Below are 15,050 nucleotides of genomic sequence, written 5' to 3' on the forward strand. Positions count from 1 at the left end.
ACATAAAAAAATACTTTTTCCTTCTTTAAAAAAAAATTTTTTTTTTTCAGAGAAAGGAAGGGAGATCAGCTGGCTCCTGCATGTCCCCCACCGGGGATGGAGCCCACAACCTGGGCATGTGCCCTGACCGGAAATTGATCCAGTGACTTCTTGGTGCATGGGACAAAGCTTAACCAACTGAGCCACATCAGCCAGGGACTGACTATTCTTATAGATCTTACTGGGGAGGTGGGTGGGGCACCAGCCTGGGATCGTGCCTTCGGAATTCAAACCAGGGCACAAGTTCTTTAATTCCAGATGCCCCAGCAGTCCCAGCTTTCTAATAAACCCGCCCGGCTTTTCTTTCCTCTCTTTTCACGTGGCTCCTTTCCGCTCCCAGCTCCTGCTCCCCACGGTGACCCTACTGGAGTTGCGGGCTGATTCTCAGCCTTTTCCTGCTTGAAAGCTGCGCGCGGGGAAGGGCAGGCAGCCAAGCCAGACTAGGGAGGCCGCTCTTCTCCAAGAAGCGGTGCTAGCGCGCACCCTGGTGGAAGACCGAGGAACTGCAGGCGCTCCGTTCCAGCTCCGCCCCGGGGGGCAAGGCCTTCCAGGTCACCTGGGAACCTCGGTCCAACGGGCAGACCTGACCCTAAATGGAGGCACTGGCTCCCGGAACTAAGTTGGGGATCGAGCAGGGAGAGAGGGTGAGGAGCACACACGACTGGGAAGCCAGAAGGGGTGGACAAAAGAGGGGTGTGGGACACTTGGAGAGGCGCAGGGCAACAAGGGAGATGGGCCAGGACTCTCAGAAGGGCAGGGCCCGAGGAGCGCGCCGGCCTGCCGATTCCTGAGCCTGGAGCTGGGGAGAGAGTGGGTGCCTCCGGGTCACACTGCTCATGGAGTGTGCGCGGGGTGCGGGGTGTCCAGAACCCGACTGCACTGCCTTCCCTGGGTGTCTGTTTTCACGTGTTGGGAGAGGGGCTCCCTAGCACTGATTCCAGGCTGGGATAGTGGAGACACGAAGGACACACGCGTCTCCCCCTCCCCCCAGATGGCATCGCGGAGCCCTGACGCCCCATGTTCCTGTGACTGCTTTGTCTCGGTGCCCCCGGCCTCGGCCATCCCAGCTGTCATCTTTGCCAAGAACTCAGACCGACCCCGGGATGAGGTGCAGGAGGTGGTGTTTGTACCGGCGGGCACTCATGCCCCTGGCAGCTGGCTCCAGGTGGGTTAGGCCTCTGGGGTGCCGGGTGGTGGCAGAGGTAGGCCTTCTTCTAAGTCAAGACCTTTCTCCTCTCTGCTCCCCACACCTGGGAGGCCTCCAGATGTGGAAAGAGCATGAGCTTCACATCTAACAGCCTGGCTTAGCCTATTAGTTAAAACCTCTGTCGTCCTCAGTGTCCTCCTCTGTAAAATGGGAACAATAAGGCCTTCCTCTAAGGCGGTGGTTCTCAACCTTCCTCATGCCGCGACCCTTTAATACAGTTCCTCATGTTGTGGTGACCCCCAACCATAAAATTATTTTCGTTGCTACTTCATAACTGTCATGTTGCTGCTGTTATGAATCGTCATGTAAATATCTGATATGCAGGATGGTCTTAGGCGACCCCTGTGAAAGGGTCGTTCGACTGCCAAAGGGGGCGCGACCCACAGGTTGAGAACCGCTGCTCTAAGGGCTGTGGAAGGTGACTGCCACTTGGTAGGAACCTTCCCCTTTCTGATCGGACTCTCCCTCTCTCCGCCCTCCCCCCCGTCCCCCCCCCCCCCACCTCCAGTGCACCTACATTGAGGTGGAGCAGGTGGCGAAGACCCATGCTGTGATCCTAAGCCGCCCCTCCTGGCTGTGGGGGGCGGAGATGGGCGCCAACGAGCATGGCGTCTGCATTGGCAACGAGGCCGTGTGGACCAAGGAGCCAGTTGGGGAGGGGGAGGCCCTGCTGGGCATGGATCTACTCAGGTGCGGCCCCTGCCCTTCCTCATCCCCTCAACACACCAGCAGTCTGGGGACCGAGGACTGGCCCAGGCCTTCCTCCCCTCCTCCAAGCCTGGTCCACAAAGGGCCCCTTCCTTTCTGCGTCACCACCAGGAGGCCGCCCTGCCCCTCCCTCCCCTGGCCCCATCTCCACAATCTGCTTGGAAGCTCTCCCAGGTGGCCACCTCTGGGCCTCCCCTGGCCCAGAATCAATAGAGGTGAAACGTCTTTCTAATGAAATCTCATCCCGATTTATTAACCCAATGAAAGCGGAGCAGCTCTGATTGAAGAGGTGGTGGGCTCAGGGCACTTCTCCGAGACTGTGTGTTGGGCCTTTGCATGGCCCCGCAGAGACAGCCTGACAACCACCGGCATCGCTGCAGTGTTGGCAGGTTTTCTAGGGGACTCGGGCCTGACACCAACCCTCCCTGGGCCTCTTCTGTCCCCTGGAGCTCCCGCCACCAGCCACGGTGCCCCATCACCCTCCTGTCCCCTGGAGCTTCCGCCACCTTTCACCCTCCTGTCCCCCGGACCTCTTTCTGTGCCAGGCTGGCTTTAGAACGCAGCAGCTCAGCCCAGGAGGCCGTGCACGTGATCACAGGCTTGCTGGAGCGCTATGGGCAGGGGGGCAGCTGCCGGGAGGACCCCACGCCGTTCTGCTACCACAACACCTTCCTGCTGGCTGACAGAACCGAGGCCTGGGTGCTGGAGACGGCGGGGCGGCTGTGGGCCGCACAGAGGATCCAGGGTGAGGGGCCGGTGCTGGGGCCTGCCTTTGCCAGCCTTGGGAGGGGGTGGGAAAGGTGGTGGCTGCAGGGAAGGGCCAATCCAGGCGCAAGCCTCTCGGGTGGTGGGGCCATCCAGAGAGATGGAAAATGAGCCCCGTGGGGGAACCTATCCTCCCCCTTCACGTGGTTCAGTCCTCTTGTGCTCCAGCCTGCTGCTTCCTCCGAGGAGCCTTCCTGGACTCCCTGATGGTCAGGTTTCCCCCTTATATCAGGTTTCCCTCTGGCTGCTCTGGGGAGGGTGCCTCTTCACCACACTCACCACAGATGGCAGACTCAGTTCTTCCTGTGATTGTTCTGTCTCCCTCTTCACCACTGTGCTCTCAGCGCCCAGCTGAGCGCCTGGCACAGAGTAGGACTCAGGGATGGCGAACCTCTGACACCCGTGTCAGAGGTGACACGCGAACTCATTTTTTTTGGTTGATTTTTCTTTGTTCAATGGCATTTAAATATATAAAATAAATATCAAAAATATGTCTTTGTTTTACTATGGTTGCAAAGATCAAAAAATTTCTAGATGTGACACGGCACCAGCGTTAAGTTAGGGTTTTTCAAAATGCTGACACGCCGAGCTCCAAAGGTTCGCCATCACTGGAGTAGGTGCTCAATCATGAACGAGCCCCCCCCGCCCCTCCTCCGCAGAGGGCGCCCGCAACATCTCCAACCAGCTGAGCATCGGCACCGACATCTCAGCCGAACACCCGGCGCTTCGGGCCCACGCCCAGGCCCAGGGCTGGTGGGGCGGCCGGGGCCCCTTCGACTTCGCTCAGGTCTTCTCGCTGACGCAGCAGCCGGTGCGCATGGAGGCGGCCAAGGCCCGCTTCCGGGCCGGGCGGGAGCTGCTGCAGCAGCTGCAAGGTCAGAGGGTGACGGGGTGAAGGGGTGACGGCCAGCCTCTCCCCCGTCCCGTAGCTTTGGGGGCCCCTGACCCTGTCCCGCTTGGCAGGGGGCATCACGGCCGAGGCGATGATGGGCATCCTCAGGGACAAGCAGACGGGCATCTGCATGGACTCCGGGGGCTTCCGCACCACGGCCAGCATGGTGTCCGTCCTGCCCCGGGACCCCGCGCGGCCCTGCGTCCACTTCCTCACGGCCACGCCAGACCCTTCCAGGTGCGGGGCCCGGGCTGGGGACCGAGGCGGAGTGTGCGGGGCCGGGTTCGAGAGGGACGTGGCGGTCCTCCATCCCTCCATCTGCGCCCCCTCAGGTCAGTGTTCAAACCTTTCATCTTCGGGGCGGGGGCGGCCCAGGCCCCCCAGGTGCTGTCCCCCACCTTTGGAGCACAGGACCCCGTCCGGACCGCGCCCCGCTTCCAGACTCGGGTGGATCGCCGGCACGCTCTCTACCGCGGACACCAGGAGGCCCTGGGGCTGATGGAGCGGGAGCAGGTGACCCCCCCAGGGAGCAGGGCCTCCTGGGGGGACCACTCATGGCCCCTACGCCCCGCTGGTTCTGGGAATAGGGGGTGGGGGGGCTTGGGAGTAGAGAGGCTCCAGGCCGGGGAGAGGGCTCTCTCCCTTCAGAGCCAGCTGCCCAGGGGCATGTCGGGTCCTTTGTCCCTTCCTCCTGCTCCGTGAGACCAAAGACGACATGTCCCCCTTCATGGGGGGCGAATCCTGCGCCGGGGACTCACCTCTGCCTCTCCTGGCAGGACCTGGGGCAGCAGCTGCGGCAGAAGCAGCGGGATCTGGAGCAGGAAGGCCTGGAGGCTGTGAGGGGGCTGTTGGCCGGGGCCCCACCCCCCCAGGAACTGGGTGGCCTCTTCCAGGCCTTTGTGGAGCGGGAGAGCCAGGCTTACGCCTGAGCGCCACAGCTCCTCCTGGCCTGGCGTGGGGCGGGGGCTGGGGGTGGGCCTGGCCTGGGACTCGGGGCTGGGGGTGGGCCTGGACCCCGGGGGCAGTGGGATCCGAGCAGGTCCTCCACGCCCCTTGTTCTGAGTGGCTGGCTCAGCCTCGTCTTCATAAATATGTTTTATTTCTTATGTGTTTTGCTGATTTTCCCTCGAGCTGCCTCCAGTGACATGGACACGTTCAGGGCCTGGAGACACTTTATTGGGACAGGCTCCCGCCACAGGGGGGCTCTGGGAGGGGGTCTCCCCTTGTTCTCACCCAGCCCTCTTTCCCACGGCTTCGCTGACAGCCGAGAGCTGTACTTCACTTCTTGATTCTCCTGGTCATGGTTTTGGTTGTGCCGGGGGCCCCAGCCAGCGCGGCCTTGGGGGCTGCAGCTGCTCTGACCCCCCTCCTTGCCTGCACGGTGCTTTGGGGGCCCCTGGAAACCAGGGAGCACAGCTTCTTGGTGGCAGAGGAGGCTTGTGGCAAGGAGGCAGGCTCCGGGGGTGGCTCCTTCCCCTGCCGGGGAGTGGCAGCGGAGGGGCGGTCCCCAGCCATGGGCTTCCCTGGCAGCTGGGGCAGCTCCGTGAGGACGGGCTGGGTCTCTAGCCTCAGCTGGTGCTCCGCCTGGGCTGCCTGCTGCCTGTGCGCCTTGTGCCTGCTCATGTCCTGCTCCAGCTCCTGGAGGAAGCCTGTGAGGGCCAGGCCGCGGTGTCAGATGGAGCCCGGGCCCAGCAGGAAGGCCCCGGGCTGAGGGAGCTGGTCTCTGGCTGATCTGAGCAAACTGCCATTCCCAACCGGGAGGAGCCTGAGGCTGGGGGGGCGGGGGGGGGGCGGGAAAGGGTGTCACCTGTGTGCCCAGGCTGACATCTGGCCCTAGCTGTACTGTCCTCTGGCCCAGATGCTGAGCTGGGCCTGGGGCTACTTTCCCAGACCCCCCAGGGCAGGGGTGAGCTCTGGGGAGCCTGCGAGCCTTGGGAAGCAGGGTCACCTCGCTCTGCGCGGAACGGGCCACTCAGCTCTGGGAACTCTTCATCCGAGGCTTTGTCCTCCTCATCCGAGTCCCAGCGCTCTGACACGGGCTGCCTGTCCAGGTCCATGAGCAGGGGCAGGGCTCCTGTCACCAGCTTCCTGCAGGGCAGCAGGCAGAGGCTAGGCTGGAGGGCACCCCTGCGCGTGGAGCCGGGGACACTGCGCACAGAGTAACAGCACCCACACGGGGCAGGATGGTGGCTCGGGAGCAGGAAGTCCCCAGATTGCTAAGGGCTGGTTTTCTGTGGAGCGATGGGGGTGAAAGGGAAAAAGGGGCCGACTTGAGCTGGGGCGGGGGAGGGGAAGGGACCACGGGCCAGACTCCAGATGTGCAGGCCGAGAGGGAGCCCACGTGGAGTTAGTAGGAGGAGCTCAGCCATCACGCCTTTCTTCTCACTTCAGTTGCCCTCACCTGTAGCCATCCTGGTTGGTGCAGCTGTTCCCCATCAGGTTGAGGATGAGAAGGCTCTGGGGGAATTCATCTGCTCGAACCAAAGTGGGGGAATGAGGTTCTCATACCCACCTTCCAGCCCAAAGCCACTGCCTCTCTGCACAGCCCGACCCCTGGAGGGTGCGCAGTTAACGCAGGCACAGGGAGATGGGGCCGGGAGGAGGGAGGGCCCCGCACGGGACTTATTTCATGAGCCAGGGTGAGGGCATCCTACCCAGCTCCAGTTTTGCTATCAAATTCTCCGAAAGGTCCAGAAACTGGAGGTATGGGAGCTCTCGGAGGTTCTCCACCTGCCGGATTCGGTTTCCTGCCAGAGACAGGAAGCTGCAGGGGAAGGGAGGGGTTCAGAGAAAGAGCTGAATTACAGAACAGCTGCAGGAGAGGAAGAGGGCATGAGGTGCGCCGGCCCCAGGCTAGGCAGACAAGTGGGGACACATGGCCTTTTGGGGTGAGGGAAACAGAGCTAGGCTTGCTGGGTCCTCAGCTGACAAGAAGCCAGGCTTGGAGAGACCTGAGCCAGTTCTTTGGGGATGTTCCCCCTTCTTTGTTCCCCACCCCACCCCCACCTGAGCCCTGGCACCCCATACCGTAAGGTGGGGACACAGGCCAGGTTCTCAATTCGCTGGATCTTATTCTGCAGAAAGAAACCAAGGTGGGGGACCAGCCTGAGGTCAGCTGGGTGAGGGACCCTTTAAAGGGACACAACCCCAGGACCATGTCGACTCTTGCAACTGGAGATCTGCCAACTGGGAACGATGATGACCCAGTCACTGAACTGTCTGTCACAACCTTGGGGTGACTTGCTTTCTCCAGGTGGGTGGTTCAGGGTGTAAATTTGGGGCTGGCTACAATGGATTAACGTTTACCCCGCTCACCCCACAACCAAAGAGTGACCCGGAAATCAGAGAAGGAAACCAGGGGACTCGGGGAAATGGAAAGGGTCTTGGTGGGGACTTGCATATATGAAGAGAGCAATGAACATATCTTACTTTGATTTGCATGGTTTCTGTGGGCAAAGGTTCAGGGAGCTGGATATATTCAATCTGGGGGAGGCTGAAGGTCAACCCCTCCCCCAACCACTACCACAGCCTTCAAGTTTCTGAAGGACACAGAGGAATCTTCTTGGCTCCTTCCTCTTCTTCAAAACAGAAAAAGAGCTTGAGCTATAGAACATGAGAGATTTAGGGTAGACACCAAGAGGAACTAGAGCAGGAGAAGTGTCTGACAAAAAAACGGATTCAAGAACACGCTCAAGATCTCTTTTGGGAGGACTGGTCTTTCCATCCAGGAGACTGTTTCATCTGGGAACGGTTTCAATGAAGGTCTGCCTGCCTGAACTCCAGGGAGTGGGCAAGGCGACCTGGTTGGGTCCTTTCAGATTAAACAGACTTGGTCCACAGGAAGCAAGTGGAGAGGAAGGAGAGGGGGCAAGAAGTTACCGCTTGCAGATAGAGGCTGTGAAGGTTCTGGAGGCCCTCTAGGTTCTTGATGGTGGTGATCCCCTCCCGGTCCAGGCGGACAGTCTGTAGTTCAGCAATAGTGTGGAACCTGGGAGAACAGTCAGTGGGGTGGTGTAACAGAGTGACACTTCTGTGGTCTCTTATCAGGGAAGATGGGGGGTGGGGGGGATAGATTTTTAAGGAGGAGTGGATGGCTAGGTGACATATGAGTAGGAATTAGCCAAGAAGGTGAGACGGGGGTGAGGAGAAAGCATTTCAAACAGATGGAATAGTATGTGCTTATTCAGCCTTCCTCAAACTTGAATGTGCCCGTAAATCCCCTGGGGGTCTTGTTAAAAATGCAGATTCTCATTCAGTAGGTCTGGGGTGGGGCGGAGATTTTTCATTTCTAACAAGCGCCCAGGTGATGTGAGTGCGGCTGCCCCCTCCTGTCTCCCCAACACCAGACCACTCTTAGTAGTAAGGCACTGAGGTGTGAGAACATGGGGTCTTTGGGGAATTGCACACCTCTGGAGAGTGGCAAGAAATAAGGCTGGATGGACAGCAGAGGTCAATTCATGCTCAGGTGTTTAGATTTTATTTTGGAAGATTATATCATGGAGGGACTGATCAGAATTCTCATTTAAAAGGATCACTTTGGCAACAGTAGGGGGAGCCTGGACTGGGGTCATGGGAGACTAATTAGGAGTTTGAGAGGTGATGACAGCTTTATCTAAGGCAGTTGAGTGGGAAAGAAATAGAATGATTTTGAAGGAGAGGAAATCAATTGGACATTACCACTGATTGAATGTGTGGAGTAAGAGAGGGACAGAGATTAGCTGACAAGTCAGTACAGCTCAAGGGACTGGTCTTCCCGGGGGATTTCAATATTCCAGCACCCTTATCTCTCCCTGCACTCACATCTTCTCTGACAGATCCTCATCCTCAGGGAAGGTCAAGTTCCGCTTAGTGATAAGGGCTTCGGTAATGCACACTTCCCCTTTCTCTGGACCCTCGGCAAGCTGAGCTGTGAAAAGTTCGGTTCCATTGTTACAATTCCTTATTCTCGGAGGCCTGACCCTACTGTTCTACCTACCACCCATCTCCCTACTCACCTCCAGGCATGATCTAAAGGCTGCTGGCCTGGGGCGGATTGGAACGAAGAGCAGAGTTTGGATAGCCCTTGGGGATGGCGGGATCCTGGGTGGTATGAAGAGAGAGAAGCTCAGAGATTTGGGGGACAAGGGAAAGGGTTGATTCAGGGCAAATTACTGAAGTGGGACAGAAGACAAAAGTAAATCGAAGTGGAGGGTCTGGAGTTTGCGGGTTGTAGAGGGGTTTCGCGGGCCGAAATCTCTGGGAGGTTAGTGCGTGCGGATGCAGAGAGCGGTTCAGCCGTTTAGCGTTGTTGCTAGGAGACCGACGCCAGGTCGGGCGTGGCGGGTGGGGATGAGAGGGGAGGGCTCGCGGCGCATGCGGATTACTGCTCCAGCCGGCGGGTCCTCCCACGGCTTCCGGCCCCATGTATCCCACAATCCTTCGCTCTTTCCGTTTCACTCGGCTCCCGTCCGTTCCTCCGAAGGCAATGGCTGCGGCCGTGGCTGGGATTCTGCGAGGCGGCCTCCTGCCCCAGGCGGGTAAGGAGCGGCCCGGGCCCTCACGGCGTGTTACGGCGGGTGCTCTCTGATCCCCGTCTCCCCTCCTCTGCCACTGGTCCCCCCCCCCGTAACCTCTGACTCCAGGCAGCTCCCGGGGACCCCCCAGCTGGCTCGCCCACCTCCTTCCCCAGTCCAATTCCCGGCGGCTCCAGATTCCAGTGATGACCGCAAACAGCGACAGCGGCAGCCATGCCACAGTATTGATTGTCTACGCCCCCCTGCATTCTCTGGGTTTCCGCAATCCATCACCTAGTTTTGCTCGCCTCCAGTTTCCTGCTGACCACCCCCGGTCCCAACCTTGGCATTACGTCTCCTTAAGATCTCAGCCTAAATGTCACTTCCTTAAGCCTGCCCTTACCACCCTCTGCAAAGCAGGTTTCCCCTGTTAAATCTGTACCTTGCACCCTCTCTTTGGCCCTGTAGTTTTTATTTATTTGTCTCTCTATTAGACTTTACAGAACCAGCCTAAGCAACAGGTGTCATAATGCCTGACATTCTTAGGCATGCCGTAGGTATTTAATAAATGACTTTGAGCACACTTATATAGGCCTGGTACAGTGATAAATGCTTTACATGGTGTTATTTAAATCTTAAAGCACCCGATGAAAAAAGCATTCTCATCCCCTCTTTACCTACGATGAAACCAGTCCTGTTTAGACCCGTCAAGTGACTGGTCAAGGTCACAGCTCGAGTGGCAGAAGAAAGATTAAAATCTGGTTCCATCTGGGTCCAGAGCCTGTGCTCTTGATAGTTAGATGTGTGATCCCTGGCAATAACCTCACACCCCAAGAACTCTCCGTGCTCTCTGACTGTTAGAGCTCCCTTCTGGTTGAACCTTTCCCTGCGATCTCATCCCAGTCTTGGGAAGGACTGAAAGTGGGAAGCTCTAGCCTGAATTCTTTTGTTGGGGATGAAGGGGTCACTTGGGCTCAGGACTTTTGAGTAGTTCCCTTGTCTTCTGAGGGGTGCTCTCTGGCGATGCCTGCAAACAGGACGAGCAGAGGGAATGGAGACTTGTTTGGGGGAGCTCTGAGGGCAGTGTAACTTTCCCCATCTCTTTCTTGAAATCATGGGAGAAGGCCTTCAGAGCAGTGGTCAGAGCAGTGGACTTCACCCTTCAGCACGCATCACCTGGCGGGCTTAGTCAGACATTGCGGGCTCCACAGATGCAGTGGGTCTACAATGGGGCCTGAGGACTGGTATTTCTAAGAAGTGCTGCTGATGTTGGTTGGTGCTCAAAATACTTTCTCTTTGGTTCTCATCCCTCCCCTCCACCCCCCATCTGTGCATAAAAAAGTGCTGGAAAATAATAATAACTAAGTACTGGAGAAATGGGAGCCTCAAAGGATCAGGCAACTGAACTAAGGTCAGCCATTAGGAGAGAAGGTTTGGGGATTCAGGATTTCTAGCGGGAAATTCTTCATCCCACTTTGGCGCTAGGTTCAGCTCTGGGAGCCATGGTCGTCTCTGCCCCGAGGGTAGCCCCTTCCTCCACCCGGGGCAGACTGAGGCCTCCAAGAGGCAGCATCTCACTGCACTGCTGCTTCCCCTTCCAGGCCGGCTGCCCGCCCTCCAGACGGTCCGCCATGGCTCCAAGGCTGTGACCCGCCACTGGCGCGTGATGCACTTTGAGCGGCAGAAACTGATGGCTGTGACGAAGTATATCCCCCCGAAACCCGCGATCAATCCGAGGTGCGTGACACCTCCTCCCAAGCGCGTCCAGGAGGTAAGAAGACGGGCATGTCACCTGGTGGTGGTGTGGAGGTGAAAGTGGTCTTACATCCGCGACCGTAGTGACGTGGGGTTCCCAGACACAGTCATCCACACGATTACTTCCTCGCTTTGGCCCATGGCCCAGATGCTTTAAAGTGAAATGGTCACTTGATTTGGCTTTGGCCCTTTGGCCTCTGTGGATTGGACGGGTCTCCTGAACTTCCCTCATTCCCAGCTCCATACTGTCCAAGTGCGTGGTGGCGGCGGCGGCGGGGTAGCTGGGGAGAGTATCTCTGTCCTGTCTTGAAGGACTTGAAGCTTTCATGTTTTCCTAGAAGAATGATAGAGGTTTTCTGTTTTTAAAAAGAACAGAAAGACCAGTGGGTGAGTTTGACTATTGTGCCCTTGAAATGAGGTCAGTGTGAATAAGGTTCTGAATTTTTAATTGTATTTAATTTTAATTAATTTAAATAGAAATAGCCACATTTGACTAGTGCAGTGATGGCGAACCTATGACAAGTGTCGGAGGTGACACGCGAACTCATTTTTTTGGTTGATTTTTCTTTGTTAAATGGCATTTAAATATATAAAATAAATATCAAAAATATACATCTTTGTTTTACTATGGTTGCAAATATCAAAAAATTTCTATATGTGACACGGCACCAGAGTTAAGTTAGGGTTTTTCAAAATGCTGACACGCGGAGCTCAAAAGGTTCACCATCACTGGACTAGTGGCTGCTGTATTCTACAGGGCCAATCTAGAATCTAGATTTAGCACAGTAGTGAATCTTCCATTATTTTGCCTTACATGTATTAACATTTTCATGGAATTCTGCAAACAGCACCAAGACTTCTAGGTCAAATAACGTTGACTGGGTCAGACTGCTGACCAGATCGGGGGAATCAGTTCTCAGGTTGGAAAAACACTGCTCTCTTGACCGATCCTCTAATGAAAATGAAAGGGTAGAATGGGAGGTGGAGCATGTCTCTGGGAGTCAAGGGCCCGACTATCCTGCCTGTACCTGGTCTTTCCCCGCATTTGGGCCTCGTGGGAAGCCCGGCACTCATCCCTGCGGGAGCCGAGGGGGACAGAGAAGAAGCAGCTTATGTCCCCCTGGCTGTCCCTTCCTGATTTCAGGAGACAGGCCTCATCCGGCTCCTCCGTCGGGAGGTAGCAGCAGTTTTCCAAAACAACCGAATGATAGCCGTCTGCCAGAATGTGCCTCTGGGTGCGGAGGACAAGCTGTTTATGCAACACCGGCTGCGGAAACACAATATCTTGGTGAAGGCCTTCCCTAACCAGGTAGGGAGCCGTCTACCATGGACCCTGCCCGTGCTCCCCTTCCCCTGCCCACACAGACCCAGCATCTCTCCCCAGAGGGCACTTCCGACTCCTCCCCTCCACTAGCAGCTCTCTCTTCTGGTGCCTACACTGCGATTAGGGGCTGAGGAGACCCTCTGGTTTCACCCTTAGCTGATGTGGCCTGTGACCCAGGTGGGCAGCTCTTCCTCCCACTCGTCCCCAATGAACCCTTCTTTCCTGCGGTTCCAGATCCTGAAGCCCTTCCTGGAGGATTCCAAGTACCGAAACCTGCTGCCCCTTTTTGTGGGGCACAACCTGCTGCTGGTCAGCAAAGAGCCCAAAGTCAAGGAGATGGTGCGAATCTTGAAGGGTGTGCCCTTCCTGCCACTGTTAGGTGAGCAAGCTCCCCTGCTTGTTGGGGGTGGGGTGAAGGGAGCGGGTGCGACAGCCGCCGAGCGCCAGCTGCTAGGCATGAGTGCGTGAGACCGTGGACATCTTTGGAGAAGACATCCTCTCACAGATGGGGCCTCAGTCAGCAGCACCATTTGTCGAGAGCTGCCTGTGTCTTCTAACACCTGTGTTGGCTCACTGCCTGCATCGCTTACGCATGGGGGAAGGTTAGGGAAGGCAGAGAGGACTCTACTGGGGGAGGAAGTTCAGACACCTTGAGTCTTTACTAGGTGCTAAAACCCACAAAGATAATGAAAACAGATAGCCCAAGTATAGGGTGCTGAGGAACAGGCAGCAACGTTTCCCAGCCTCCCCTGGTACTAAGAATCCCTAGAGGTACTGTTTCTATCTAGGAAACTGATTCATAGGTCTCTGTGGGAAGGGGCAGGAATCAGTTTAGAACCCCCCCTGCCCCCCATACACACACACACACACACACACACACACACTCTCCATGGTTCTTCAAGAAAGTTTAGGGAGCAGTGATTTAGTGGGGGTCAGTCCAGGTGGATGATTTATGTAAGGATTTTCTAGAGAAGAGTTAGGAAGGAGGCGAGGCGATCCGTCCCAAACACAGTGTGAGTGGGGTGGGGCACAAGTGGGAGCCAGATGGGAGGTGGAGAAGGGAAATGGAGAGCAATTGCTAGGGTTGGCATGTTTCGGAGAGGAAAGGCATTGTGGGGAGCCCCCTGACCCTGTGTTTTTCCAGGTGGCTGCATTGATGACACCATCCTCAGCAGGCAAGGCTTCATCAACTACTCCAAGCTTCCCAGCCTGGCCCTGGTGCAGGGGGAGCTGGTAGGAGGGCTCACCCTCCTCACGGCCCAGACCCACGCCCTGCTTCAGCACCAGCCCCTCCACCTGACGGCCCTGTTGGATCAGTACGTCAGACAGCAGCATCAGGGGGACTCTGTCAAGCCAGCCACTGGGCAGCCCGGTCCTCCCGACTCTGTTCCGGACTCATAGCCGCCTGCCTGTAAACACACCTGCCCCACTGGCCATGCTGTCCTCGGGAATGTGGGTGAACTTGGGGTGGGAGTGGCACATGTTCCCTGGCTTCTACTGACGATGACCTCCTCCGATGAAGGATTTCATTTCAGAATGGAGGCTTAATCGCCACCTTTGTCCTTCGTTTTTCCAACCTGCGACCCGATAAAGAGCAGAGAGTCAGCTCCAGGTTAAAGGCAGAGCGGTTGAGCAGATGAGGATACTGCCCTCTGCCTCCTGTTCACTGTTCCTTGGACATGCTCCCCAGCCTGACCCTCGCTGTCAGAGTAGCTCAGCTGAGTAATTGTTCTAAGAATGGGTTCTGTGGAGAGCCTGCTGCGAGGCTGCATGCTAACCCTTTCTAGGTGTTAGTTCTTCTATTCCTGGGGCAGAGAAGTTACAGCGCCTGCCCAAGGTCATGCGGCTGGTAAGTGGCAGAACAGGACTTGAACCAGGCTCTGCTCTGAGACGTGCTCTGGATTCTAGAGCTTCCTCTGAGGTCGCGGGTGGGCGTGGATGTGAATTCTCCGTCCGCGGGTGTGCCGTGTTGTGGAAAGGCTGGGAACACCGCTTTATGACAAAAATAAATGCATTTTACTTAGTCTGTTTTGCTGTTTACAAACTTACCTTCCTGTCCACTTATCCTCAGGCTCATCTCTGACTCTCACTTCCCTTCCTAGAAAATCCTTCCTCTCCCGTGTCCACGCCTGTGACTTCCCTGTCCCCACACCCACAAGTGGCATCCCCACAGGCTTGTCCTTGGGAGGCAGCCACCAGCTCTGCCCAGCAGCTACCATGTCTCAGGTGGTTCTGAGCAGAGGAGCTGGGGGGCAACCAGCATTCTGCGAAGATGAGGGGCTTTGGTGGCTCTTAAGTAGAAGGTGTCATCCAAGTCCTGGGGAACAAAAGTGCCTAATGAAGGAGGGAGGATGTTTAACTAGAAGCCGACCCTTGCCCTTGGCGCCTGCGCTGGGCGGACGCAGGGTGAGTGGGGAGAGTGGCTGTGGAGCATTCCTGCTGGACTTGGAACAGCGCCCCGGCTCCCCGGGCCTGGGCAGGCACCACGCTGGCAGCGGCGCTCTGCAGCAGCTTCTCTGTGCCTGGTCTAGGACCAACTGCCCAGAGCCCAGCTCTGCTCCGGACACCCAGGATGCTCAATCAATGTGAAATGCGTTAAAAGGCCCTTGAGGCTCACGGGTGCCAGAGCTGGTCTGCACAGAGCTGCCCCGACTCCCAGAACCACAGGTGCAACGGCGCCCTCCTGGGGCGGGGAGCTGAGCTGTGCTGAGGTTCTGAATGGCGCGGCGAGCAGGCTCCTGAGAGGTGTAACACCACGAGGGGTCAGCCAAGGCCCTGTGGGCACCAGGTGGGCGGGGGACGTGGCCTAAAGCATTTCTCCCCACATTGCATCCTTGACCTGCTGGCGAAGCCCGAGGCCCCACCATT

The 15,050-nt window shown here is 57.1% G+C and overlaps 3 protein-coding genes across 6 annotated transcripts; 2 read left to right on the forward strand and 1 right to left on the reverse strand.

The window, feature by feature from the left end:
• The first annotated feature begins 602 nt into the window (after window positions 1-602).
• Window positions 603-4,602, forward strand: SCRN2 (secernin 2). 3 transcript variants are annotated; one of them, XM_070394109.1, is made up of 8 exons: window positions 603-683; window positions 1,031-1,198; window positions 1,749-1,936; window positions 2,500-2,699; window positions 3,379-3,594; window positions 3,683-3,848; window positions 3,944-4,124; window positions 4,388-4,602. In XM_070394109.1, the coding sequence occupies exons 1-8, from the start codon at window positions 633-635 to the stop codon at window positions 4,538-4,540; spliced, it is 1,323 nt and encodes a 440-aa protein (XP_070250210.1). In that variant the 5' UTR covers window positions 603-632; the 3' UTR covers window positions 4,541-4,602. The 3 variants fall into 3 exon arrangements, with proteins under 3 accessions (XP_070250210.1, XP_070250211.1, XP_070250212.1); XM_070394110.1 differs by having other exon boundaries at window positions 3,987-4,124; window positions 4,388-4,472; XM_070394111.1 differs by lacking the exon at window positions 2,500-2,699 and having other exon boundaries at window positions 3,987-4,124.
• Window positions 3,525-8,897, reverse strand: LRRC46 (leucine rich repeat containing 46). 2 transcript variants are annotated; one of them, XM_070394112.1, is made up of 8 exons: window positions 8,606-8,897; window positions 8,412-8,517; window positions 7,491-7,599; window positions 6,639-6,685; window positions 6,266-6,375; window positions 6,013-6,082; window positions 5,560-5,699; window positions 3,525-5,249 (listed from the first exon to the last, which is right to left on the reverse strand). In XM_070394112.1, the coding sequence occupies exons 1-8, from the start codon at window positions 8,613-8,615 to the stop codon at window positions 4,708-4,710; spliced, it is 1,134 nt and encodes a 377-aa protein (XP_070250213.1). In that variant the 5' UTR covers window positions 8,616-8,897; the 3' UTR covers window positions 3,525-4,707. The 2 variants fall into 2 exon arrangements, with proteins under 2 accessions (XP_070250213.1, XP_070250214.1); XM_070394113.1 differs by having other exon boundaries at window positions 4,791-5,260.
• A 155-nt stretch (window positions 8,898-9,052) lies between these two features.
• Window positions 9,053-14,205, forward strand: MRPL10 (mitochondrial ribosomal protein L10). The gene is made up of 5 exons (XM_070395546.1): window positions 9,053-9,127; window positions 10,705-10,874; window positions 12,003-12,167; window positions 12,417-12,561; window positions 13,327-14,205. The coding sequence occupies exons 1-5, from the start codon at window positions 9,076-9,078 to the stop codon at window positions 13,581-13,583; spliced, it is 789 nt and encodes a 262-aa protein (XP_070251647.1). The 5' UTR covers window positions 9,053-9,075; the 3' UTR covers window positions 13,584-14,205.
• The last annotated feature ends 845 nt before the right edge of the window (window positions 14,206-15,050 follow it).

This window comes from Myotis yumanensis, unplaced genomic scaffold (genome assembly GCF_028538775.1).
Source record: "Myotis yumanensis isolate MYYU_CA2020_CCGP unplaced genomic scaffold, mMyoYum1.0.hap1 SCAF_16, whole genome shotgun sequence".
In the NCBI taxonomy this organism is placed as follows: Eukaryota; Metazoa; Chordata; class Mammalia; order Chiroptera; family Vespertilionidae; genus Myotis; species Myotis yumanensis.